At 45.2% G+C, this 26485-nt stretch overlaps 1 protein-coding gene across 3 annotated transcripts; it reads left to right on the top strand.

Moving 5' to 3' along the window:
• The first annotated feature begins 9124 nt into the window (after window positions 1-9124).
• LOC103651829 (probable ubiquitin-conjugating enzyme E2 23) lies at window positions 9125-24846 on the top strand. 3 transcript variants are annotated; one of them, XM_020550136.2, is made up of 8 exons: window positions 9125-9415; window positions 10074-12041; window positions 12239-12373; window positions 12487-12903; window positions 22914-22983; window positions 23072-23211; window positions 23362-23673; window positions 24102-24846. In XM_020550136.2, the coding sequence occupies exons 2-8, from the start codon at window positions 10086-10088 to the stop codon at window positions 24369-24371; spliced, it is 3300 nt and encodes a 1099-aa protein (XP_020405725.1). In that variant the 5' UTR covers window positions 9125-9415; window positions 10074-10085; the 3' UTR covers window positions 24372-24846. The 3 variants fall into 3 exon arrangements, with proteins under 3 accessions (XP_020405725.1, XP_020405726.1, XP_035822058.1); XM_020550137.2 differs by having other exon boundaries at window positions 9130-9415; window positions 10032-12041; XM_035966165.1 differs by having other exon boundaries at window positions 9140-12041.
• Window positions 24847-26485: the final 1639 nt, after the last annotated feature.

The raw sequence follows: 26485 nt of genomic DNA, 5'->3' as shown, positions 1-26485 counted from the left end.
GTGTTCACTACAAGCATCAACATTAAAGTCTTTACACCTAGTGCAAATCACAACATGTTCTACACAAGATGTTAATTTACTAGATTTTTCTAGCTTAGCATTTAAATCATCATTTATGCTCTTTAAGCTAGAAATTGTCTCATGGCAAGAAGATAATTCACAAGAAAGCATTTCATTTCTCTTAACTTCTAAAGCATGGGATTTTTGTGCTTCTACAAATTTGTCATGCTCTTCATATAAAAGGTCCTCTTGTTTTTCTAGTAATCTATTCTTGTCATTCAAGGCATCAATCAACTCATTAATCTTATCAATTTTAGATCTATCTAATCCCTTGAATAAGCATGAGTAATCTATCTCATCATCATCACCTAGACTCATCCTCACTAGAAGAAGCATAGGTAGGGTTTTGAGTACATACCTTCTTCTCCCTTGCCATAAGGCATGTGTGACGCTCGTTGGGGAAGAGGGTCGATTTGTTGAAGGCGGTGGCGGCGAGTCCCTCATTGTCGGAGTCGGAAGAGGAGCAATCCGAATCCCACTCCTTTCCGATATGTGCCTCGCCCTTGGCCTTCTTGTAATGCTTCTTCTTTTCCCTCTTGTCCTCCTTTTCCTGGTCACTTTCATTATCGGGACAGTTAGCAATGAAATGACCAATCTTACCACATTTGAAGCATGAGCGCTTCTCCTTTGTCTTGGTCTTGTTTGGCTGTCCCTTGCGACCTTTAAGCGCCGTCTTGAAGCGCTTAATGATGAGGGCCATCTCCTCATTATTTAGCCCGGCCGCCTCAACTTGCGCCACCTTGCTTGGTAGCGCCTCCTTGCTCCTTGTTGCCTTGAGAGCAATTGGTTGAGGCTCATTGATCGGTCCATTCAAGGCGTCGTCCACGTATCTTGCCTCCTTGATCATCATCCGCCCGCTTACGAATTTTCCGAGTACCTCCTCGGGCGTCATCTTCGTGTACCTGGGATTCTCACGAATATTGTTCACGAGATGAGGATCAAGAACGGTAAATGACCTTAGCATTAGGCGGACGACGTCATGGTCCGTCCATCGCGTGCTTCCGTAGCTCCTTATTTTGTTGATAAGGGTCTTGAGCCGGTTGTATGTTTGGGTTGGCTCCTCGCCCCTTATCATTGCAAACCTTCCAAGCTCGCCCTCCACCAACTCCATTTTAGTGAGCATGGTGATGTCGTTCCCCTCGTGAGAAATCTTGAGGGTGTCCCATATCTGCTTGGCATTGTCCAAGCCGCTCACCTTATTGTATTCGTCCCTGCACAAAGAGGCTAGCAACACAGTAGTAGCTTGTGCATTTTTATGAATTTGTTCGTTAATAAACATAGGACTATCCGAGCTATCAAATTTCATTCCATTCTCTACAATCTCCCATATGCTTGGATGGAGAGAGAATAAATGACTACGCATTTTGTGACTCCAAAATCCGTAGTCCTCCCCATCAAAGTGTGGAGGTTTGCCGAGAGGAATGGAAAGCAAATGCGAATTCGAACTATGTGGAATACGAGAATAATCAAATGAAAAGTTCGAATTGACCGTCTTCCTGTAGTCGTTGTCATCGTCCTTTTGGGAAGAGGAAGATTCGTCGCTGTCGTAGTAGACAATCTCCTTGATGCGCCTTGTCTTCTTCTTCTTCCCATCTTTTCGTCTATGACCCGAGCCCGAGTCGTTTGACTTGTCATCCTTTGGCTCGTTGACGAAGGACTCCTTCTCCTTATTGTTGATCACGATTCCCTTCCCCTTAGGATCCATCTCTTCGGGCGGTTAGTCCCTTTCTTGAAGAGAACGGCTCCGATACCAATTGAGAGCACCTAGAGGGGGGGTGAATAGGTGATCCTGTAAACTTCAAAACTTAAGCCACAAAACTTTGATTAAGTGTTAGCACAGTTAATGCCAAGTGGCTAGAGAGAAGATCTTGCACAATAGGATAATCACACGGAGTTCAACACAGAGAAGACACAGTGATTTATCCCGTGGTTCGGCCAAGTACAAAACTTGCCTACTCCACGTTGTGGCGTCCCAACGGACGGGAGTTGCACTCAACTCCTCTCAAGTGATCCAATGATCAACTTGAATACCACAGTGTTATGCTTTTCCTTTCAATTTCCCGTTTGCGAGGAATCTCCACAACTTGGAGTCTCTCGCCCTTACACTTGAGATTCACAAAGAAATACGGAGTAAGGGAGGGAAGCAACACACACAAATCCACAGCAAAATGCGCACACACACGGCCAAGAATCGAGCTCAAAAGACTATCCCAAAGTTCTCACTAGAACGGAGCTCGAATCACTTAGAATGACAAACGAATGCGCAAAGACTGAGTGTGGATGATCAAGAATGCTCTAAGGTTGCTTGGTGTCTCCTCCATGCGCCTAGGGGTCCCTTTTATAGCCCCAAGGCAGCTAGGAGCCGTTGAGAGCAAATCTGGAAGGCTGATCTTGCCTTCTGTCGTCGGGCGCACCGGACAGTCCGGTGCACACCGGACACTGTCCGGTGCCCGATTTCCTTCCTTAAACAGCGCAGTCGACCGTTGCAGATGCGGGAGCCGTTGGCGCACCGGACATGTCCGGTGCACACCGGACAGTCCGGTGCCCCTTCCCGACCGTTGGCTCGGCCACGTGTCCCGCGCAGATCGCGCGGCCGACCGTTGGCCCTAGCCGACCGTTGGCTCACCGGACAGTCCGGTGCACACCGGACAGTCCGGTGAATTTTAGCCGTACGCCATCGGCGAATTCCCGAGAGTGGCCACTTCGGCTGAGGCAGTCTGGCGCACCGGACACTGTCCGGTGCACCACCGGACAGTCCGGTGCCCCAGACCGAAACAGCCCCTTGGCTGTACACAGCCACCTTTTTCCTTTTCTTTTTCTTCCTGTTTCCAATACTTAGACAAGTATATTAGTACACAAAACCAATGTACTAAGACTTAGAAACATACCTTTGCTCTTGATTTGCACTTTGTTCATCCATTGCATAAATTCACATTTTAAGCACTTGAGTTGGCACTCAATCACCAAAATACTTAGAAATGGCCCAAGGGCACATTTCCCTTTCAACAGTTGACTGGGGATTGCGCTAAACCAAATCTTGATATCCTCGAAGTCATAAAACTCCTAGAACTCCGCTTCATTGCCTTTGTCTTCTCCCGGGCTTTGATTGCAGTGGAGGCAACCTGGTGTTTTATGTTTAAGCAAGGGTGAGTACACTCAATATACTCAACAAGTGCCTCATTTTACTGAAGTGGGTTAGCTTTATGTGGAGTTAGGATAATAGCAGGTTGCTTTTACTTTGTCAAGTTTTAGCCATTAACATAAGCCAAGTTTTATCATCAATCTCAAGTTACCAACCCAAAGAGTTCCTCCTTAGAGAGAAAATAACAAAACCATAGCCAGAATCATCATTAATAGTGCCATCAACATCAATAGTAACAATTGCATCTCTAATCAAAGTAGCTCTCAAAGTCGCTCTTAACTGCGAGGACGACTGATGTATTAGTTTCATTCCCTCTGTAGAGATCACACACTTTACCCATGAGCTGTGATCCCTTTTGCCTTAGGTTGATCAAACCCTTAAACACTTCCAAGGTGAGTCGGCATGGTTTCACTACGTAGCCTTTACAAAAGTTTTACTTAAGGTATAGCCACCCGTTAAGATTCTTCAGGTTTGATAAACACAGTACTCCACATAAGGGGATGACTAACAAAATTAAAACGAAAGAACCTCGACACCCAGCCTCGACAGAGCAAGTACTGTCCCGCGGACCCCATTGATGCTACGACATCAAAGAAACTACACATCTAGTTCCCCTAATTAATTAGTCAAGGGCGTCCCATTTCACGCTCATGGGTGCACTATTTTTTTGGGTAGTCATCCAACGAATTAGTCCTTAAGGAAAAGTAATCAGAAAACAACCCGAGCCACTTTTAGTGTCACAAGATCATAATCATATCCAGAATAAAATCATCGTATGATAAATCATAAATCTACCCCATCATGTTTGTTGATTAAGTTAGAGCACTAGAATGAAGCTAATCATAACAACCCAACCCAAAAAGGTAATCAAGGACATGATAAATATAAAGCTAGACAATCCTTAGGTTTGAATTATGTTACGCGGAAATATGAATTCATGTGAATATGACATAATAGGTCAGAGGACATTTGCCTTCACCAAATAGTTGCTGCTCAAGGACTTCTCCTGCCACTCATTCGGGAAACACAGATTGCTCGTTGTCTATGCGATACAAACATAGAATCACAACATTTGGAAACGAAAAGAACATTACACCACATAAAATAGGTCATTAAGTCGCATTAGAAAGAATTAATTAACATGGGTGATTGTTGTGAAGTGATTTAATGGCGCGTGCGGACGACACGTGAATCAGCGTGCTGATGACACGCGAACGACACATGATGAGATTGTGCAGTGGGTGAAAGTGGTTGGCCACGAGGACCGACTGGGGCCGACCATATGTTGGCGGGGTGTTGGCCGGCTAGGGATTGGCCGTAGACAAGTCGGGATAGGCCACAAACGGTTGAGTGAGCTAGACGTTGGGTGATGGCGGGTCGCTGGTCGCGAGCCGCACTGGCCGTGCCATGGGTCTGGCTATGCGCAGAGAGGGATGAGGGGAGGGGGTAGCCACGCTAGGCTTGGCTATGGTGGCGGGGAATACATCCATGACCGACGTTTTTTTACCTTGTGGTGAGATCGACTGGCTGAGCATGGCCGCGGCACGCGCGGGGCGTGGGCGCCGCGGTCTGGGACGACCGAAGGGGCGGTGCGGCGTTGTTGGACGTGCAAGGGGTGGCCAGGCGGTTGTGGGCGAGAGGAGGGAAATGTAGGCGTTTGAATGTGGTAGGGAATGTGGGGGAAGGGGTGGGGTGTGGATTTAGGCGTGGGCAGTTAGGGAGAGGGTCCCTAGCTAGTGGGGCCAAGGTGGGTCGAACCTGGCCAGCGTGGAGCACCAGGGCCGGCTCTAGGGGGGTGTAGCCGGTGCCACCGCACCGGGCCCCCAATAGGTAGTGGGCCCCCACCCCATTAATCAACCTACAGGCCACATCTCTAATTAATCTTTACTCCAGTTCCAGAGAGGCAGACGGACAGATCCCTACAATGCAACCGCCAGACGCCACGCCCTGACGTCCAGCCGCTGCCCGCCTTTCGCCGTTCCGGCTTCCATCGCTGTTCTTCCGCAGTTCCGTTGTTCGCCTGTTCTGCCCAGCCCAGCGACCACATCGCTGTTCTTCCTGTTCTGTCCGCTTTGCCTGTTCGACTGTTCTGTCCGCTGCCTTAGTGCCTCCTGCGCGGCGCAGGCGCGCAGCAGGCTCGCGTGGCGATTGCCTAGCGGCTGGCGCCTGCCAGGGCGCTCTGCACGACAGCACGAGACCATGAGTTTAAGGTAATCTAATCGATTAATTTAAGGTAACTGATACTGATTAATAATAATAATCGTACTATTTAGATATGTATAATCATTCTTATATTATCATTCAATTTGTGATATATATCTTTTTTATTTTCAGTGCTTTGTGTAATCATGTCATCGAGAAGATATCCATCTGGAAGTGAAAAAAGGAAAAGGAAAAACGTGTGGATGATCTCATAGACTCACAGAGAGGAGCTATTGACAAGTTTTTCAAGAGCAATGCTAGTGCTTCGATGAATCCAAATGATGTGTTTGCGTTAGCAATAGTTCCCATGGGGACAGAGGAACCAACCAATGAGAATTCTAGAGAAGAAGAACATGTTGATATCAACGCCGATGATAACAATGTAAGTGGCCATGAGAATATGTCTAATTCATCCGATGATATCAACACCGATGATAACATTTATGATCCAAGAAATTGGGATAATCTTGATAATAAAGCAAGAGACATATTAATTGAGAAAGGACCTATAAGAGAGGAAGGTATCGAGTTCCCTTTAGATGATGCCTCAAGACATTTTTCATATGCTCATTATTATAGAAAGTTAAGCAATGGAGAGTTATATGATAGAAAATGGTTGGTTTATTCAAAGCACGTTGATAAAGTTTTTTGCTTTTGTTGTAAGATCTTAAAGTCTAGCACTAGCAACAGTCTGAGTTCTCTAGCACATAATGGATGTAGAAATTGGAGGAATATTAGTACAAAGCTTAGAGAACATGAAAATAGTGTTGAGCATTTTCAGAACATGAACAAGTGGAATGAATTGAGGACAAGAATGCAGAAAGAGAAAACTATTGATAAAGACTTGCAAAAGCAAATCAATAAAGAGAAAGAACGTTTGAGACAAGTTTTGCTAAGAATGATAGCAATTGTGAAATTTCTTGGTAAACACAACTTGGCTTTTAGAGGAAGCATTGAGCAGCTTTATAGTGATAGTAATGGAAATTTCTTAGCCTGTGTTGAGATGATTGCAGAATTTGATTTGGTAATGCAAGACCATCTTAGGCATATTCAGAACAAAGAAATTCATTACCGTTATTTCAGTCCTAAGATTCAGAATGAGTTGATAGTTCTATTGTCTTCTAATATTACAAGATCTATCATAAAGATTGTTAAAGAGGCCAAGTATTTCTCTGTTATCCTAGATTGTACCCCTGATATTAGTCATCAAGAATAAATGACTTTGTTAGTTCGTTGTATTAATTTGTCTAATGGGAAAATAAATATTGAGAAATACTTTTTGGGGTTCTTGAATGTCGATGACACATCTGGTTTGGGGCTTTTTAGTGTGTTGCTTGATTCTATGAAGTCATTTGGCCTAAATATTAATGATATAAGGGGTCAAGGCTATGATAATGGTTCCAATATGAAAGGAAAACATCAAGGGGTACAAAAGCGGTTGCTTGATATTAATCCAAGAGCATTGTATATGCCATGTGCTTGCCATAGTCTAATCTTACTCTTTGTGACATGGCAAAATCTTGTGGGAAAGTTGTTTCATTTTTTGGGATTGTTCAACACATATATGTGTTATTTGTTGGTTCAACCAAAAGGTGGAATGTTTTGTGTAAACATGTTCCTATTTTTACTCTAAAATCATTGTCAAATACTCGTTGGGAGAGTCGTATCTCAAGTATTCTAGCAATAAGATATCAAGCAAAGGAGTTGAGGTCAGCTTTGTTTGAGTTAAGTCATGCTTCTGATGTTGAACCTAAGGACAAAAGTGATGCAAAAAGTTTATTTGATGCACTTGGCAACTTTGAGTTTTTGCTTGGTATGGTTATCTGGCATGATATTTTATATTATGTAAACAAAGTGAGTAAGAAATTGCAATCGCCAGACATGTGCATTGACTCTGCTTTGAATCAAATACAAGGTATGGTGCAATACTTTGAGGCATACAGAAATGAGGGGTTTCCTTCTAGTCTGATCATCTCCAAAGGCATTGCAGATGAAATGGGTCTAGAGGCATCGTTTCCAGTAAAACGTCGTGCCTTGAGGAAGAAACAATTTGATGAAAGTAATGATCAAGAAGAAATTCTAGAGGACGAAAGGGGTTTTAAAGTGAAATATTTTTTGGTTGTAGTTGATATGGCAATCACTTCTTTGAAAACCAGATTTGAAGAACTCATGGTGTTCAAAGATATATTTGGTTTTTTATTGAGATCAACTATCCTGAAGTCATTGAATGATACTAAACTAGAAGAGTCTTGCACCAAACTTGCAGACACTTTCTCTCATAATGGTTCATCTGATGTTGAGGTACATGATCTTATTTCTGAATTAAAGATTTTGAAATTTACTCTTCCAGATGGCATATTGTTTGCTATGGAGATATTCGAGCATGCCAGAGATTTAGATTGCTATCCTAATGTCTCAATCGCTTATCGAATATTATTTACTATGCCTATGACGGTTGCATCAGCTGAGAGAAGCTTTTCAAAATTGAAATTATTAAAGAACTATTTGAGATCAACAATGACTTAAGATAGATTAAATGATTTGGCAATTCTGTGCATTGAGAAGAAGATGTTGGATGATATTGATCTTAATGGCACAATCGACGACTTTGTATCATAAAATGTTAGAAGAAATTTTTAGCATGATATTATGTGACATGTGACAAGTAAGTGTTATGGCTCTAATTTATATTTGTCATCTTATAAACTTTAAGGCGTGTCATAGAAGTTTTTTCATTGGATGTTTAATAATTTGTGTTTATAATTATATATATAGACATATCTTGTATATACATGGTGGATGGGGCCTCCATATTGGATTTCGCCCCATGCCCCCAAAAAGTCAGGAACGGCCCTGTGGAGCACGGATGGGCCTAGTCGAAGCTGGGCTAGCCTTAGGCGGCTAGGGCTTGGCTGCGAGGTTCTCCTCTCTCCCTTTTGCTCGAATTCAACTCGGGTAAGGGTTTAGAGATCAAAAGAATGCACATCAAGCAAAAGTGTAATAAAAGCTCTAACATAATGCAACATCTCATAAGCCAATGATGTTTTACACCCACTTCTATACACGCTTCCAAAACAACTCTCTTCTCTTAAATAAAGAAGAAAATAACAATATAGAAAGAAGAAATCAACAGAATAGAAAGAAGAAAGAAGGATAACACCCGAATTTGTATGGATATTTAGGCCCTGTTTGGGAGAATATCATTTCAAGAAGTTGAAGTCTATTTTAGTATTTTCTATCAAACAGGTTCAACTCTATAAGCTCTGGCTTCAATAAAACTGAAACTAGTGGTTAGTTTTATGAAAAATTTGAAGCTCCTCAAAAGGTGCTTCAAAAACATTGTTTCCATACCGCCTCATGATTTTGCATAAAAATTACCCACCATACCATTGGTTACATGACCTACTAATTCATGTATCTTTCTTCACCCGCTAATCATTAAGGATAATTAAAGAAAATCACACAAATTAGTTGTATTATAGAAGCTAAAGTCTACGTGCAATCTAACACTCTTGAAACCACCTTGCTAATCTGTTGAATTTGTTTTATAGTGAAGTTGGAAATTCGAAGCTGTAATTTTTAAAGTGAAGCACTCCTAAACTGTTTAGAGGCTTATCAAAGAAATTTTATATCCTAAATTTAAGGTATTACAATGTTAAAAAAATAGTATAAACTTTTCTTTGGTGGTCTATTTTATCTAAAAGCCCATTAATTCAACACAAACCGAGTTAGATTAGACCCACACGTTTCTTTACCCTAACCTTTTCACTGGCTCGAGGGAAGGCACACAGGACACAGCCGCCGCCGTTTCTTCTTCTCCCATCATCTCCCTCGCAGCGCCGGCGCTCCATCTTCCGCTCCCTCCCTTTACTCGCGCTCGGTAAGCAGGCGACGGCGGCGGTGCTCAGGTTTGGGCTCTCAGCGACGGTGTCAGCGGCTTCCCTTCCCGCCTCTCGCTGGTCGCCTCGCGCCCTCGCCTCCGGTCCTCCGCGCACCGGCCGGTGACCCTACGTGCGTGCCTCTCTCTCTTTCTCCTCTCGCCTCTGGTGGATCGTCAATGGCTCCCGGCCGCGGCGGCTGCGCCACACGCCGCGCGCGGCCTGAGGGCAGCGGGAGCCAGCAGCCGCTACTCCACCAAGGCGGTCGCGCCGCTTTGGGGGCGCTTATGCCCCAAAGCGAAGCGTTACCCGTCCGCTTAGTGCTTCAGCGCGCTGGGGCGTGCTCCTAGTGCTGCCTTTTGGAACCCTGGTTCTTGAGCTCCTTGTAATTTGAGGCGTAAAAAAAGATTGTGCAACATACATGTTCACACAAATAAAATGCCATATACATACAATAACTGCATTGCTGAAGCTAAGGCCTTGCTTTGCATGTACATTCCACTTGTCATGCTTGTTCGTCGTGTTAAGCAAAAGTATACTGTTTGTTAGGAAACTACGAGGTACGACTTATTGGCTTACTTTAAAAGTTCTAGCGGTTAAACAAGTGGTGATCTCCATGCTTTTGTGGGATTCAATAACAGTAATCATTGGAAAATGTTTGCATATGTTAAGACATTTAAATTTGTTTTCTCCCAAGTTTCATACTTAGCCTCGTGTTTCTTATCTTAAACATGTTCTATGTGTTTCAGTTGAATAGAGGGCTATTAATTGTTTGGAATCTACTTTTGTAGTTGATTCCAAGCATGGAAACTCTACCAAATGGCTCAGTAAATAATGCTGAGCTTAACCAGGAAAATGAGAAGTCCATGTATGCTAGTGAGTCTGAAGAAGCACGGGATATTTTTGTTTACAGAGAAGATGTTGTGAGCTTGAAGTCCAAGGAGGATGTCCGTGGTGTAGTATTGGAGGTAGCTGGGGAATATGATTATGATGGTAGCATCACTGATGATGACATTGATACTGAGGAACATGAAGATAAAACTGCTTATGGAGCTGAAAATGGTGTTGCCGATGGTGGTAATGTTAGTAATGGAGCTGAAGTTGAAAGTCAGAGTTCTTTGCCTGATAACAAAGTTCGAGTGCTATGGATAGATGGTAGTGAAAAGACAGAAGACATTGATGAGGTAGTTGTTGTTGATAGAAGTTTCCTTCATGGAGATTTTATTGCCTCCGCCTCAGATCCAACTGGTCAGATGGGGCTTGTTTTGGATGTCAATCTTGTGGTTGATTTGCAAGGTGCCAATGGCGATATGATAAAGGGTGTATCATCTAAGGAGTTGGGACGAATCAGGGAATTCAATGTGGGTGATTATGTCGTCTCCGGGCTATGGCTTGGTCGAGTTGATGGAGTGCTAGATAATGTTTATGTGTCGTTTGATGATGGCTCTGTCTGTAAAGTCAATAGGGCAGATCCTAAGTGCTTAAAGCCAGCAGCTGGCCCAATTCATCCAGATACAGCTTGTCCTTTTTATCCAGGACAGCGTGTCAAGGCATCATCATCATCTGTTTTCAAAACATGCAGATGGCTTAACGGATTTTGGAGAGCAAGTCGTCTTGAAGGTACTATCACAAAAGTGGAAAGTGTTGCTGTTTTAGTCTATTGGATTGCATCTGCACACTTTGCTACAGATCAGCAATCTGTTCCTCTAGAGGAGCAGAACCCAGAGGACCTTACTCTTTTGTCTCGTTTCTCATATACAAACTGGCAATTAACTGACTGGTGTCTTTCTCAGCGATACACTTCATGTACTAACGATACCATGATTGATTCTGATAAGCATACATGGCAGATATGTACATGCTCAGAAAACTCAGTTCCACTGTCTGGTATTCCAGAATCTCAAGCTGATGCTCAGATTGATACAGATACAGGTCACAGGCAGACAGATGTTGATTCTACTGCAGATGTATTGAGTATGTCGGATGGAGATAATTCATGCATAGCCAAAGAATCAGAAACAGGAACTAGTGCATCAAGCATCTCAAATGAGGGTCCACAGGACAATGCAACATCTAGAAAAAAGTTTAGGAAAGTATTTTTTAAAAAAGACAAAAGAACAAAAAAAAGAGATGACAACTTTGAGCGAGCTCTACTCATTGCGAATACTTGTACCAAAGTCGATGTAATCTGGCAGGATGGGACAAAGGAATGTGGAGTAGCCGCAACAGCATTGATCCCTATCCACAGTCCAAATGAACATGAATTCTTCCCGGAGCAGTATGTTGTGGATAAAGTCACAAATGATGTTGGTGTTGATGATTCTTCTGAACCAAGGCGTGTGGGTCTTGTTAGAGGTGTTAATGCTAAGGACCGAACAGCAACTGTGTCATGGTTTAAGCCTCCTCTACATCCAGAGGAGCCAAAGGAGATCGCATGTAACGAAATTGTGAGTGTATATGAACTGGATGTCCATCCAGATTATGATTATTGCTATGGAGATATTGTTGTCCGCTTGCCGCCTGTTAAACCGGTAATTGAGTCAACCAATAGCAAGGAACAAATGGAACTGGATAAGACGTTAGATTCCTCGGAAGGATTTGCTGCTTCATATTCTGCACCCCCTGATACTAGTGCAGACGAACAGCTTTCACAGAAGGAATCCTGCTTGCAGTTTACAAGCCTCTCTTGGGCTGGAAATATAGTTGGCTTTCAAGACGGTGAGATTGAAGTCATTTGGGGTGATGGATCGATTTCTAAGGTATTTCACAGCTAATACGCTAAACACTATTGTTTATGTGAACTAGCGTTAGGAGTTTATTCTGTCAAAAACTGTTAGTTGAATCTTTTTGCTTTGTCAATCTATTCATGCTTGTCTACCTTAATCATTTTCTTTTACCACCTGACTTGACTATTTGCAGCTTCATGTGTTACCTATATTTGTTTTAATGTTCTCAGGTTGGTCCTCATGAAATATATGTTGTTGGTCGTGAAGATGATGGTGCCTCACTAGATGATGGAACAGCCTCTGATGGTTCTAGCTGGGAGACTGTTGATGACAACGAAATGGATGTACTTCATGATTCTGCAAAGGTATTCTCAACTGCTGGCTGGCATTATCATTAGTTATTTTGATCAGTTATATCTCTGAAACGCCTTTTAGTTTCCTCTTGTTCTTTATATTATTGATTCCTATCCTCTTTCAGGGTGATTCGCAAAATGTACCTGAGAATAGCATTGGAAGGGAAAATGGTTCATTCAGCTCCCAGGATGGAAGTTCTGTTGCAACTGGTCCCCTTTCAGTTGCTTTTGAGTTTGTGACCCGACTGGCGAGTGATCTCTTTGCTCGAGGTAGAAGGCATTTAGATGGATCATCAGATGCTATGGATGAAGTTGAGTCTCACTGGTCTAATGAGATTTCAGAAATTGGTGATGACATTGATAAGTGTAATAAGAATCATGTGGAATCACCAGAGCATGCTGCAGTCATAGAAAATGATTCTTCTGTCGAGAAGTCTGTAGATGTGGTTATGGCTGATAATCCTGTACATTCTGAATGTTTCAAACACTTTGATGTTCTGCAATGTCCTCTAGACCACCACTACCTTGAAAACACAACCCAGGTGAATTCTCACATACTGTTTTTTATGTTGCTCCATTTGTTAATTGTAAGTCGTTCTAGCTTTTGTATATACATAGCTTTTACTATGACACAATATATATCTAGGTTCTCCCAAAATAATTGACATTTTAGGTTTGTTGTAAGTCAAAGTCAAATCATTTCAATTTTGACCAAATTTATAGGAAACAACGCCAATATTTATGACACAATAGGTAGAATATGAAAATATATTTCATGATAAATCTAACAAACTTAATTGGTATCATAAACATTAGTACTTTTTATATAAGTTTGGTCAAACTTGAAATAGTTGGACTTAGGACAAATCTAAATCATCACGTATTTTGGGACGGATGGAGTAGGTAGCAAAAGCTGTGTCTAGAAAAGGTGACTTACAATTTGGAACAAAGGGGAGTTTTTATATGTACTAGACTTGTACTCTTCATTTTTATCTGATTATATATGAAAAACAAAGGACCGGGATGGACCATGTCACCTACTGAGGTGATAGGCAGAGTGGATTCATTATCGACAATGATGGAAGAAGGGAAGGTGGGGCTGCAAGGATGGGTTAAAGAAATAGTACTGTGGTCAGAAGTGGTGGGGTACGAGGTGTTAGAGTTAGCAACATAGTCGGTGGGAGTGGGTTGCGATGACACGGGAAACGAGGAGAGAGGTACCCCTATGGAGCCACCAGGAGGTGCTGGGTCGACAGTGGCGACCAAACTTACGACATGCATGGGTGGTCGAGACGACAATGTCTTGATCGTCATGGAGACAATCTCGGCACAACGGAACACAAACAACTTAGTAGCGTGTTGGTCCTCCTGAGGGTGGATGGAGGCCAGAGGGTGGTTGGAGCTCGACGCAGTCATGTAGAACAGTGTTCATGACCCGATCAAAGGCTACGAATGTGCCCTGTAGAAGTTGGCTGTCGTGAAGGGAGACACCATTGTTTAAAAGGCGTCGCCTAGGCGTCCAGGCGACAGTTTTTGCTAGGCGTCCGCGCCGCCCAGGTAAACTTGAGTATGGCGTCCGCCTAGGCGCGGTAGGCGCCTGGGCGACGCCTTCTCCCCCATGGGCGACGCCTAACCTAGGGTTTGTTGGCGCTGGATTTTGGCGCCCGATGCGCTAGCTTTGGCGGGTGTTCCCCCTGTAAATTGGCACACGTTCCCCTTGCGCTCGGCTGCTCCTCCCCTTGTGCGCGCGACTGTTCTCTCCCCTTGCGCGCGCGGCTGTTCCTCCCTGCGCGCGCCCTGCACGCGGCTGCTGCTCGCTGGGCACGCGGCTGGTCGGCTGCTCCCCCTCCCTGGTAGACTGATAGGTCCTCCCCTGCTTCCTCCTCCCCTGCTTTCTCTCAGGTGTCAAGACTCAAGAACGATGTTCCTCCTCCCTTGCTTTCCCTGGTTTTAGACTTTCAGGTTTTTGTCAAGTGTGAACTGTCAAGAAGTAGAACTCAAGACTGCAGCGAGTAGCGACAACATAATGTCTTCTCCAAATGAAGCTCCATCTTCTGTGGCTGGTGAGTACGACCCGAAGAGCGATCCTACCCGGAAGCCACGGAAGTCTACTGATCCAGGGTGGAAGTATGGATTTTGGCCAGATCTTCAAAATAAAGATAAGGTGGAATGCACCCTATGTGGCCAGGTTGTTAGTGGAGGGATAAAGAGGTTAAAGCAACATTTGGCAGGGGTGTATGGAGATGCAAAGTTATGTCCCAAGGCTAGCAGTGGATTAAGGAAGGAGATGACAAGTTATTTGGAGGCAAACAAGAGAAAAAGACCAATGTTTCTAGATGAAGATGAAGAAGATGATGAAGTGGTGGCTGTGGCAGCAGCAGATGGGGCGAATGATACATCTGCTGTGGAGTTTCAAGCATCCAAGGTGCAGCCTAGTTCTGGTACAGCTGCCAAAAAAGACAATCAACCTTGCAATTTACGGCAAGTAGTAAAGCACAACCAAAGTCAGCCAAGTCCGTAGTTGAGATGTTGCGGAGAACACCAGAGGAGGTGGTGGATGAGAGACTTCCAGGCTCTTATCAGCCCACAATCTTGGCTAGTGCAAAAAGTAATGAGGACAAACACTATGTGGACATGCAGTGGGCTTTGTTCTTCTATGAGTGCGGTGTACCTTTCAATGCTGCAGCACCTAGGCAGTTTCAGATTGCAATTGAGGCCACAACACAGTTTGGTTCAGGGTATAAGCCTCCAACACCTTACCAACTAGGCGAGCCATTGCTACAAGAGGCTGTGAAGTCAACAAATACAATGAGGGAGGAACATGAGCATGCATGGAAACACTATGGTTGCACACTCATGTCTGATGGATGGTCTGATAGGAGGGGACGCCATCTTATTAACTTCTTAGTGAACAGCCCGGAGGGCACTTACTTTTTAGAGTCCGTTGATGCATCAAGTGAAGTACATGAGAGAAAACTGGTGGGGTTGATCTTGTGAGGCCTGCTGCCACTCGTTGCATAAGAGGTTGAATTCTATTGTCTTCATTTCCTACAACCAAAAGATGAAAGCTAGGTTCCAAAAACTACGCCAGAAGAAGGGGAAAAACTTTGATCCATTGGTTCATGAGGACTTCAACTGGGACAATGAGTGGGTTGATTCTTTGCATGTAGTCCCTGAAGGTGGGCGTGGGTGTGAGTGTGACCTTACATGGGACCTTATGGATAATGCCATTGGAGCATCAAAGCACTTCGTGGCCGAAACTTACCGAGAAGAGCCCATAATGTGTATTCAAGAAGAAATTCTGTTGCTGCACAAAATATGTCAGAGGCTGAAGATGAAGATGAAGATGAAGATGAAGATGAAGAAGATGTTCACATGATGATGCAGAAATCACAGATTGTGAAGATGAATCTAATGGTGGCAATGATGGTGAAGAAGGGGAGGCACCCAATATCCCAGGAGAGTTTGATGATGATTTTTGAGCGACGGGAGACTGAGAGAGTAGCTATTGCTAGATTGCATTAGCATATTTGCTGCATTACTAACTGCAGCTAGTTACTATTAATTATGCCATTACAAACTATCTATGTGGCTATTTCAGATTTGGTATTGTGCTGTTTTAAATTTTGTGACTTGCTATTGTTCCTTTAGAAACTACTTTGTGGCTATTTCAGATCCACTATTGTGCTATTGTGAATTTGTGATGATTTCTAGTTTATGAGCTGTAACAGCTGTTTGGTTGCTTGGTATTTGGCTAGTAAGGCGTCGCCTAGGCGCCCGCCTAAGTCGCCTAGGCGTTCAGGCGGTGGCTGGGCGCCCAGCCGCCTTTAAAACCATGGGAGACACACATCATAGGGCGGCCTGGCTAACCACGCTGCTCCATCCAAAAATATCCAATGTGACAAAACGGCGACCCCATGACCACGATGTGCTCCTCAAGTGATGATGCGTACGTCTTTTCTCTTGTCGCCGTGTTATATCACGACGAGGACAACGCAGAGCGTGACCGGTCAGTGCAAACCGAGGTGGAGGAGCTTTGAGGCGGCCAGAGTTGTGTACGCGTGCATCTACGCTTCCAGTATGCTGCTGCTTCAAAGCAAAATGGTGGGGGTTACAAAAAAAGAACTTCCTCTGATTCATATGTAGACCTTAAAAACGATGTCAACAAATCTGATTTGGAACTTCATAATAATGATGCTGTGAGGCTATGACCACACGTATGTGCACAAGCATATCATTTAGGGGTAGCGCCCTCAGAGCTAATCAATACAGCTATTTACAGGTGAGAACACAACTAATCTTTTCATTCAACAAAGTTTGTTGATCAATAAACGACCTGAGTAAGTTTTAAGGGTAGCACCCTCAGATCTCGATTGGTGATTCAGTTTAGGTTTGTTCGTGTCTGTAAAAAAAAATCAACCTGCGGGGGTAAGACCGCCCCCACAACATTATATTAAGAAGACCCCACGCAGGTCGAGAGCCCTCCTGAACCCTTGCTCCACCAATACACAACGACACCGTAATCCATAGCCCATGTGAGAACGACCGCGACCGGGGTCAGGCCTTAGACCTGTGTTTTTGATGGAATAAGTTTTGAACATCTGTGGAGGACAGCGTGCTGCAGGACTGAAGGGACATCATCCCCTTTAGCATCTAGAGGACAACAAGAGTTTTTTGACTGTCCTCTTTTAGCATCTTAGCATCTAGAGGACAGCAAGAGCTTTTTGACTGTCCTCTTTTAGCATCTTAGCATCTAGAGGACAACAAGAGCTTTTTGACTGTCCTCTTTAGTCTCTTTTAGCTTTTAGCATCTAGAGGACAATCCTGTTGTGTAGTGTGTTGTGTAGTGTGGTAGTGCAGCCTTTAGGGCTATAAATATGTGTCCCCAACCCTTAGATGGGTATGCCATTTGAGTAGTGTGTGAGAAATAAACGAAATTTGCCCCAACTCGTAGCGTCTTCCTCTCGATGAGAGTTAGAGTCCCTTTGCTTACAATAGATGAGAGTTAGAGTCCCTCTTCTTACAATTGGTATCGGATCCAAACTATCTTGCAGCCTAAACATCTCTTGCTCATCTCCTTCCCGTGCCTCTCCCCACACTCAGTCGGCAGCAAGAGCTCCAACTGTTCCTTCCTCTCCTGCTCAGACGAGCAGCCTTTCGTCTGAGACAACCTCTTCCACCCGCAGTGACCCCTCACTAGGCTCGGTCACTTCGAGTGCGCGGCGCCAGCAGGAGGCCGAGGTCGCCGCCAGTGGCGGACCTAGCTTTTTATATAGGGTGTGCCACAACAATTTTTTATATACAATTTTGTATAATCAGTGTTGGTATACTAGGACGAATTAGCGTTACTGCTTAAAATAATCATAATTTAAACCATAAATTTCCATTATGATCAACATATACTACTACTCCAACCCCTAAATACACACGTAAAATCTATAGGGGCTGGACCTTGGTGGGCTGGCTTAGGGTGTGCCAGGGCCCACCTAGAACACCCTGTAGGTCCGCCCCTGGTCGCCGCAGCACAAGAACGTGAGCGAGCAGCAGCGGCTGCAACGTCAGCGGCGAGGGCAGCACGACTGGCGGCGGCGGAACTGGCAGCAGCGAGAGCGGAGGTAGAAGCAGCGGAGGCGACGGATGCTGCACGTGTGGCGGCAGCAGAGCTCGAGGCTCTGCGCGGCAGTAGAGCCGACAACTCTGCTTCTATCGACGACAACACCGACGAAGAGCTCAGGGTGGCGAGGGAAGCAGCGCGAGAGCAGGCAGCATAGTGGGCAGCCGCACATCCCCATGGGGGTGCGCGTGGCGGCAGCCCATGTAGGCGCCGACGGTGCTCCGGGCGAGGGTGCACGCGGCAGCAGCCTAGACGGGCGTAGACACGCCGGCGGTGCTCCAGGCGGCGGTGATCGAGTCGACGGAGATCGCGGCCTCTACAGGCGGCGCGACTCTCCCTCCCCGGATCGGTACCATGGTCGCCGCATGGCCCAGGCCATTGTCAGGGACATCGGTCCCGGCGGTGGGCGGCGCAACCAGACGGTTGTGGGGAAGGCTCGGGCTCTCCTCAAACAGAGGGGAATGTCGGGTGTCTTCTGGGGAGAGGTGGTGGTGACAGCGGTCTACATCCTCAACCGCTCGCCCACCAAGGCACTTAACGGGATGACACCGTACGAGGCTTGGCATGGGCGCAAGCCGACGGTCTCTCACCTACGGGTCTTCGGCTGCCTCGCGTTCATCAAGGAGCTTGGCCACATCGGCAAGCTCGACGACAGGAGCACTCCAGGGGTGTTCATTGGCTACGCGGAGGGCTCGAAGGCCTACCACATCCTTGACCTACTAACACTGCGTGTGCGCACGACGCGCGACGTAGTGTTCAACGAATGGCGAGGATGGGCCTGGGACAAGGCGGTGGACGACGACACGACTCCGAAGTATGACGACTTCACCATCGAGTATGTCCACTTTGAGGGAGCCGGGGGAGTAGGCGACCCTTCTTCGAGTAGGCCTACCCCAGCCCCCAAGTCCCCACCGACTCCAACACCACGCTCTCCAGCTCTGGCTACAACTAGCTCTTCGCCACCACGCAATCCAGCTACGACTCCGGCTCCAGCGAGCTCTCCGTCACCACGTACTCCAGCACCGACGATACCCTCCCCGGGAACATCCTCTCCGACGCCAGCTCGTGTCGAACATGACCCGGTGGAGCTCGTGACCCCGCTCTTCCACGAGTCTCCAGCGAGCTCTCTGTCACCACGTACTCCAGCACCGACGATACCCTCCCCGAGAACATCCTCTCTGACGCCAGCTCGTGTCAAACATGACCCAGTGGAGTGCGTGACCTCGCTCTCCCACGACGAGGAGCGCGTCGACGCGTGCTACGACGACGAGCCGTTGCGGTATCGAAAGGTGGAGGGCCTTCTCATCGACCCGTCGGTGCCGGGTCTGGCGTCTCGCATTTTGGCAGGAGAGTTGCATCTTGCATGCGACGATGGCGAGCCTCGGTCTTTCGCGGAGGCCGAGAAACACGCGGCTTGGCGTGTCGCGATGCAGTCGGAGATGGACGCGGTTGAGACGAACCGCACTTGGGAGCTCGCTGATCTCCCTTATGGTCATCGCGCGATCACCCTTAAATGGATGTTCAAACTGAAGAGGGATGAAGCCGGCGCCATCGTTAAGCACAAGGCTCGCTTGGTGGCACGCGGTTTCTTACAATAGGAGGGGATCGACTTCGACGATGCTTTCGCCCCCGTGGCACAGATGGAATCCGTGCGACTCCTTGCGCTGTCAGCCCAGGAGGGCTGGCACGTTCATCACATGGACGTCAAGTCGGCGTTTCTTAACGGCGACTTAAAGGAGGAGGTCTACGTACACCAGCCGCCAGGTTTTGCGATCCCTGGCAAGGAGGGCAAGGTGTTGCGCCTGCGCAAGGCTCTCTATGGTCTGCGACAGGCACCGTGGGCGTGGAATGTCAAGTTGGATTCCACGCTCAAAGGAATGGGCTTCACGTCTAGCCAGCACGAGGCGACCATCTATCGGCGGGGCAATGGAGGAAGTGCCCTGCTGGTGGGTGTCTACGTCGATGACTTGGTGATCACCGGCGCCAAGGATGCAGAGGTGGCAGCATTCAAGGAAGAGATGAAGGTCACCTTTCACATGAGTGACCTGGGGCATCTCTCCTACCTGGGGATTGAGGTGCACTAGGGAGACTCCGGGATCACACTTCGCCAGACCGCCTACGCCAAGCGCATTGTTGAGTTGGCTGGGCTCACCGATTGCAACCCAGCTCTCACTTTGATGGAGGAGAGGCTGAAGCTGAATCGCGACAGCACGACGGAGGTGGACGCTACACAGTACCGGCGTCTTGTGGGGAGCCTTCGCTACCTCGTCCACACACGACCTGACTTAGCATACTCCGTCGGCTACGTTAGTCGGTTTCTGCAGCGACCGACGACGGAGCATGAGCAGGCTGTGAAGAGGATCATCTTCTATGTTGCGGGGACTCTCGACCACGGTCTCTACTACCCAAGGTGCCCTAGGGAGGCACATCTTGTCGGGTACAGCGACAGCGACCACGCCGGTGACATCGACACTAGCAAGAGCACAAGCGGGATCCTCTTCTTCCTCGACAAGTGCCTCATTAGCTGGCAGTCGGTCAAGCAGCAGGTGGTGGCCATGTCCAGCTGCGAGGCCGAGTACATAGCGGCCTCCACTGCTTCGACTCAGGCGCTCTGGCTGGCTCGACTGCTCGGTGATCTGTTCGGGAGAGACACTGGAGCGGTGGAACAACCAGTCCTCGGGAGAGACACTGGAGCGCTCTGGGTGGACAACCAGTCTGTTCTAGCATTGGCCAAGAACCTCGTGTTCCATGAACGGAGCAAGCACATCCGGGTGAGATACCACTTCATCCGATACTGCTTGGCAGAAGGGAGCATCAAGGCACGCTACATCAGCACCAAGGATCAGCTTGCAGACCTGCTCACCAAACCCCTTGGGAGGATCAAGTTTCTTGAGCTTTGCTCCAGGTCCGTGATGGCCCAACTTTTCCACAAGACGACGCCCAAGACTTAGGGGGAGAACGATGGAATAAGTCTTGAGCATCTGTGGAGGACAGCGTGCTACAGGACTGAAGGGACAACATCCCCTTTAGCATCTAGAGGACATCGGGAGCTTTTTGACTGTTCTCTTTTAGCATCTTAGCATCTAGAGGACATCAGGAGCTTTTTGACTGTCCTCTTTTAGCATCTTAGCATCTAGAGGACAGCAAGAGCTTTTTGACTTTCCTCTTTAGTCTCTTTTAGCTTTTAGCATCTAGAGGACAATCATGTTGTGTAGTGTGTTGTGTAGTGTGGTAGTGCAGCCTCTAGGGCTATAAATATGTGTCCCCAACCCTTAAATGGGTATGACATTTGAGTAGTGTGTGAGAAATAAACGAAAATTGGCCCAACTCGTAGTGTCGTCCTCTCGATGAGAGTTAGTCCCTCTGCTTACAATAGATGAGAGTTAGAGTCCCTCTGCTTACAGTTTTGACATGGGACAACGAGGGGATTTTTTAACCATCGCCTGAAAATTCGCTCCCACGAGGAGTTGAACCTAGGACTGAGGTGTGCCTACTCAGACCATCTAACCAACTCGTCTAGAGGCCCTTTCGCAGTTCGCGCCTGTAGAAAGCGTCCCTCCAAATGAACGACTTTAACATTAATCTAGACAACCAGCAACGTCGCTGAGGGAATCTTGAATTTCACAGACTTGTTGCCTATTGAGATTTGCTTGCTGAACTCAATGAACGGATGAACAAAATATAAAACGGTGAAAGAAAAAAAAGGAAAAGCTACACACTTGGCATAATTTATGTACACCATAGCTTGTCCTAAACTCCCCTAACAGTGAATTACTGTAATTACACTGCAAGACAATCTATAGGTTATGCTGCTCCATCTCCGCGACGAGCGCCTGCTGTGCGATGGCGGCTTCCCGCTCGACGACGCACGGGTGTTCCAGTAGCTCGGCCCCTGACGCGCGCTGTCTGACCTTCTCGAGGCACCGCAGATCTCGGTAGGTAGTCAGGCCTCGGCGCAGAGGTCGCTGCCACGCGGGCGCCATCTAAGCCCGCTAACCTCGACGCCAATGATGACGATGTCGAGCTTAGAGCAACTCCAGTAGTTCTCTAAAATACTCTCTAAATCAATAATTTAGATAGTTAACCTAAAAACTCATCTCCAACAGCTCTCTAAATGAACTTCCTAAATTTAGAACTTCCTAAATTTAGTCACTTCTCATCTAACCTTATTTCCTACCTACATTTAGCAACCACTTACCAACTCCCGAAACATAAAATCTGGCACACTTCTTTTATTTGGACGTCTTTTCCACATTCAGAGCCCATGCGTCGGCTGTCGGTGATGTACAATTGCAGCACCTAGTAAGTTAGAGATTAAACAATTAATAATGTAACAGTTGCACATGCACAGGTCGAGAATAAACAATTGTGGCAACAAATCAAAAGGACAACGCAGCTCACCATGTTGAATCAGTTTGTTGACGAGGTCACAATTTTGAGATCGAGTTGCAGAAGGGAGATGAAAACAAAAGGAAAAATGGCTAATCCCACTCAAATTGGTGATATGACAAGTTTTAACATATTTAGGAAGTAATATATAGAGAACTGTTGGAGGAGATAAGTTTTTTTGTTTCTTATATTATTTGAGGACTTGCTAAATCTCAGATTTAGGTAGTAGAAATATACATAACTATTGGAGCTGCTCTTAGGGTCCATTTCCTGAAATGAAACTGAAAAGTGCGTATTTGTGAAAAACTTCCACAAAAAGGGCCAAAATAAAAAATACGGGTGGCCCGGCGACGATGATGACAACCAGGAGGTGGTGGCTAGGGAAGGGTGGGAGGGGGGGAGAGAAAAGACCATGTTTGATACCATGTTGGAAACCTTAACTATGGTGGGTTGACTTGCATATATTGGAAAAGGGGTTACATGGGCTGGACAAAGCATGTTTCTGTATGAGGTTTCTTGCTTACATATTATTAAACAATGTTCTGGCAGGGTACAGGTGGAAAAAAGTGGGTCAAAAAGGTACAACAGGAATGGAGCATACTTGAGAAGAACCTACCAGGTCTGCTATTACTCACAATACAAACACTAAAAACAACCAAGGACAACTGTATTATGATTTGCTGATGTTCCTTTCACTGCATTTGTAGACTATATTTATGTCAGGGTATTTGAGGATCGCATGGATCTCTTGAGAGCCGTGATTGTTGGAGCAAGTGGAACACCCTACCAAGATGGCCTTTTCTTCTTTGATTTCCACCTTCCACTTGAGTATCCGCTAGTCCCTCCGGTAATTGCAACAACTACATTTCTTATCAATGATGCTTTGTCTTCGTTTTCATAACTGCTGTACGTTCAAACTGTGAATAAATACATTTTGGGGAACTCTGCTGACATTGCTGCAATTTTCTCATCCTGGCTTCAATTATTGAATCTGCAGTCAGCATACTATCATTCTGGTGGTTTGCGTGTAAATCCAAACCTGTATGTGGACGGGAAGGTTTGCTTGAGTCTCTTAAATACCTGGACTGGCAGAGGGAACGAAGTTTGGGATCCATCATCATCAAGTATTCTCCAAGTACTAGTTTCACTTCAGGGATTGGTTCTCAATGAAAAACCCTATTTTAATGAGGCTGGGTATGAGAAGCAAGTTGGTACTGTTGAAGGGGAGAAGAATGCAGTGCCGTATAATGAGAATACGTACCTGCTGAGCGTGAAATCCATGCTGTATATATTGAGACGGCCTCCTTTGGTAATTAAACTTTCCCTTGAGAATTATACACCCTCTATACCAAAATATAATTTGTTTTAGATTAAACATACAATCATTAATCAATTTATGAATATAGTTTGTATGTATATCTACATTCATTATCATTCATTTGAACGTGGACGAAAAAAGAGGTTAGAAAGAACTATTTTGGGACGGAGAAAGTATTGCACTTGTGTCGATTACCCAGTTAATCAAGTTTGCCTCTGCATTCCCAATCTGTTGACTGAAGCATGTTTTACCTTTCTGTCACCGAATTGATAAGCATGTAATGAAATCTTGAAATTCCAAACGTTTAAGCATCTAGTGGTTATTTTCTCTTCACGTGGCACCATATATTTTTTTAAAAGTGTAAGATAACTATTCGATACCTCTTTATTTTCTAAATTGTTTAATGCATGACACTGCAGCATTTTGAGGATTTTGTGAAGAGCCACTTCCGCAAGCGTGGTCACTACATCCTTAAAGCTTGCCACGCCTATTTGCAAGGAAATGTTGTTGGCACTCTCACCGACGACGCGTGCACCACCGACAGAAGCAAAGAGCACTCGAGCTCTGTTGGCTTCAAGCTTGTACTAGCAAAGATTTTACCACGGTTGATTACAGCCCTGAAGGACACTGGAGCTGACTGCGACCAATACGAGCACCTCGGGAGAACAGAAACCGTTACAGAAAGCTGATCATTGAGTGATTTGTACTTGATTCTTTTGCTTTTTCTCTGTTTTTTGGGGTTTCAGAAAGATGGTGACTTCACCACCAGGCTGTTTTCCTATAAATGTACATTCAAAGTTTGTTGTTTCAGTCAAACATTTGGAAAATTTGGCCCAAATGATTTAGGGGGGGGGGGGGGGGGGGGGGGTTTGAAGTCACTAGAGATAATAGTTAGTTAGCTAAAAATTGTTAGTGTTATTAGCTAGCTAACTATTACCAAATTTGCTAAAAGTATCTAATATCTAAACTATTAGTTAGACTGTTTGGATGTCTTGGCTAATTTTAGCAGCTAACTAATAGTTTTAGTGCATTTAAACACCTCTTATTCGTTACATGGAACTGAACTACACTGTACAGCTGATGTTTGGTTAAACTTGTACCAGCGAAGAGTTGGCAATACTGGAACCAGGCCTAGAGATTCCTGGAACAGAGATTTGATGTCCATGTATTTACGGGTGGTATTGGTTTCACGAATATACACTCGCGGGGGATAAAAAACCCTGGTAATTCTATTTCCATGTGTTCTAGAATCAGGAATGTTTTAGCCCAGCGATCTATCGTACTTACTCAACTTTGTTTTTTATTACAATCTGCTCATAATCTAAATTATTTTAAACAAAGTATCAGTTCAAAATAATTTAGATTATATAATCTGAGCAGATTATAATATGAAACAAACAGTCCCTTATTAGTCCTTAGGAAGGAGGACTGCTGATTCTTATTCGATAATCTGACTTGGAATCTTGGTGAACAATCAAAGCGTGTGTGATTATCTGTCCAGTGATCTTGGTATGTGGGAGGCTTAGTCCAAGCTGTGGAGGCTTACCTTCATAGCAACGGATCAGGCTTGCTTTTCCCGTTGAGGGCTTGTTCGGTTATTTTCAATTCATATAGATTGAAGGGGATTGATACGGATTGAGAGAGATTTTGACTTAATAGAGATTGAAACCCCCTCAATCCCTCTTAATCCATATGGATTGGGGTAAAACCGAACAAGCCCTGATAAGAGTACTAGTGTCTTGTTTGAAGAGCAAGATGACTCGCAGACGTACTTGTTCGGTGACGATCGGATAGATGGCTTTGCCAGACAATTTACGTTGGGGTCGTGCAACCAAGCAGCACATGCTGCCCATTTTTTGTGTCAAATGGCGCATTATTGCACGCTGGAAGGCTGACCTCGCGGAGAAGAAGATCGGTTTGCAGTGCGAATCCGGAGCTTGACTTCCGGCATGCGCGCCTGCAACGACTCCGAGATTTTTGCCGCGCTGGGTTCACACTAGATCGATCTTCCGATATCTACTAGTTTATTCCTGTTGAAGTATATTCAGTGGTAACAAGATTAAAGAGACAGAATGACAGTTCTATTTCTCATGAAGTGTGTATATATATACACAGTGAAGGGACACCACGAAGGGTCGCATCCCTTGGAATTCGATCACATAAAATGTTTTCTAACAATCCCCCTTGATCAATTCCAACTTCATTTGATCATCTGTGAGCTGATATTTCAAGCCATATCTCCTTAAAAACCCTGTGGGAAAAATAAGGAGTATACAATGCTTTTGGATTATGAGTAAAACTCATATAGAACTCCAAAAGAAAATATGCTTGTAATCATCATGTATAAAAACCCCTGTGGGAGAAAAATCATGATGGAGCATATAGCTTAGTTGATATTACCTCGTTAAAAACTTTGAATGAGAAAACCTTAATAAGGCAAAACTCATACAAAGAAAAGAGTGTAATATGATGGTACAAAACAGGTCAAATATCATGGAGAATTACTTCCCCTGATCCTTGCAAGCACTTAAGTCTTCTCATACCAATCACCTCAACACATTTCTGAAAATGTTGAGTATGGTAGAGATTTTATGAATAGATCAACAATATTATCACAAGACTTTGTTTGCAAGATGTTTATATTTCCATTTTCTGTTTCCATCTGAACAACACAAGCTCAATTATCCTTATGGATAATTATCGGTGGTTCAATTGAACCATGGTACGATATTGTTCTCCAATGGACCTCTAGCCCAAAGAACAATAATATGTCTATAACCATCATCTCAAAAACCCCCGTGGG

The sequence above is a fragment of the Zea mays genome, chromosome 3, assembly GCF_902167145.1.
Source record: "Zea mays cultivar B73 chromosome 3, Zm-B73-REFERENCE-NAM-5.0, whole genome shotgun sequence".
In the NCBI taxonomy this organism is placed as follows: domain Eukaryota; kingdom Viridiplantae; phylum Streptophyta; class Magnoliopsida; order Poales; family Poaceae; genus Zea; species Zea mays.
This window is presented reverse-complemented; position numbering and strand designations above follow the sequence as displayed.

Bases quoted from the DNA above. Each gene is read 5' to 3' on its own strand.
- LOC103651829 (XM_020550136.2), top strand. From the start codon at position 10,086: ATGGAAACTCTACCAAATGGCTCAGTAAATAATGCTGAGCTTAACCAG. The intron at 12,042-12,238 runs GTATTTCACAGC...TAATGTTCTCAG, and splicing joins GTGATGGATCGATTTCTAAG to GTTGGTCCTCATGAAATATA. The intron at 23,212-23,361 runs GTAATTGCAACA...TTGAATCTGCAG, and splicing joins AGTATCCGCTAGTCCCTCCG to TCAGCATACTATCATTCTGG.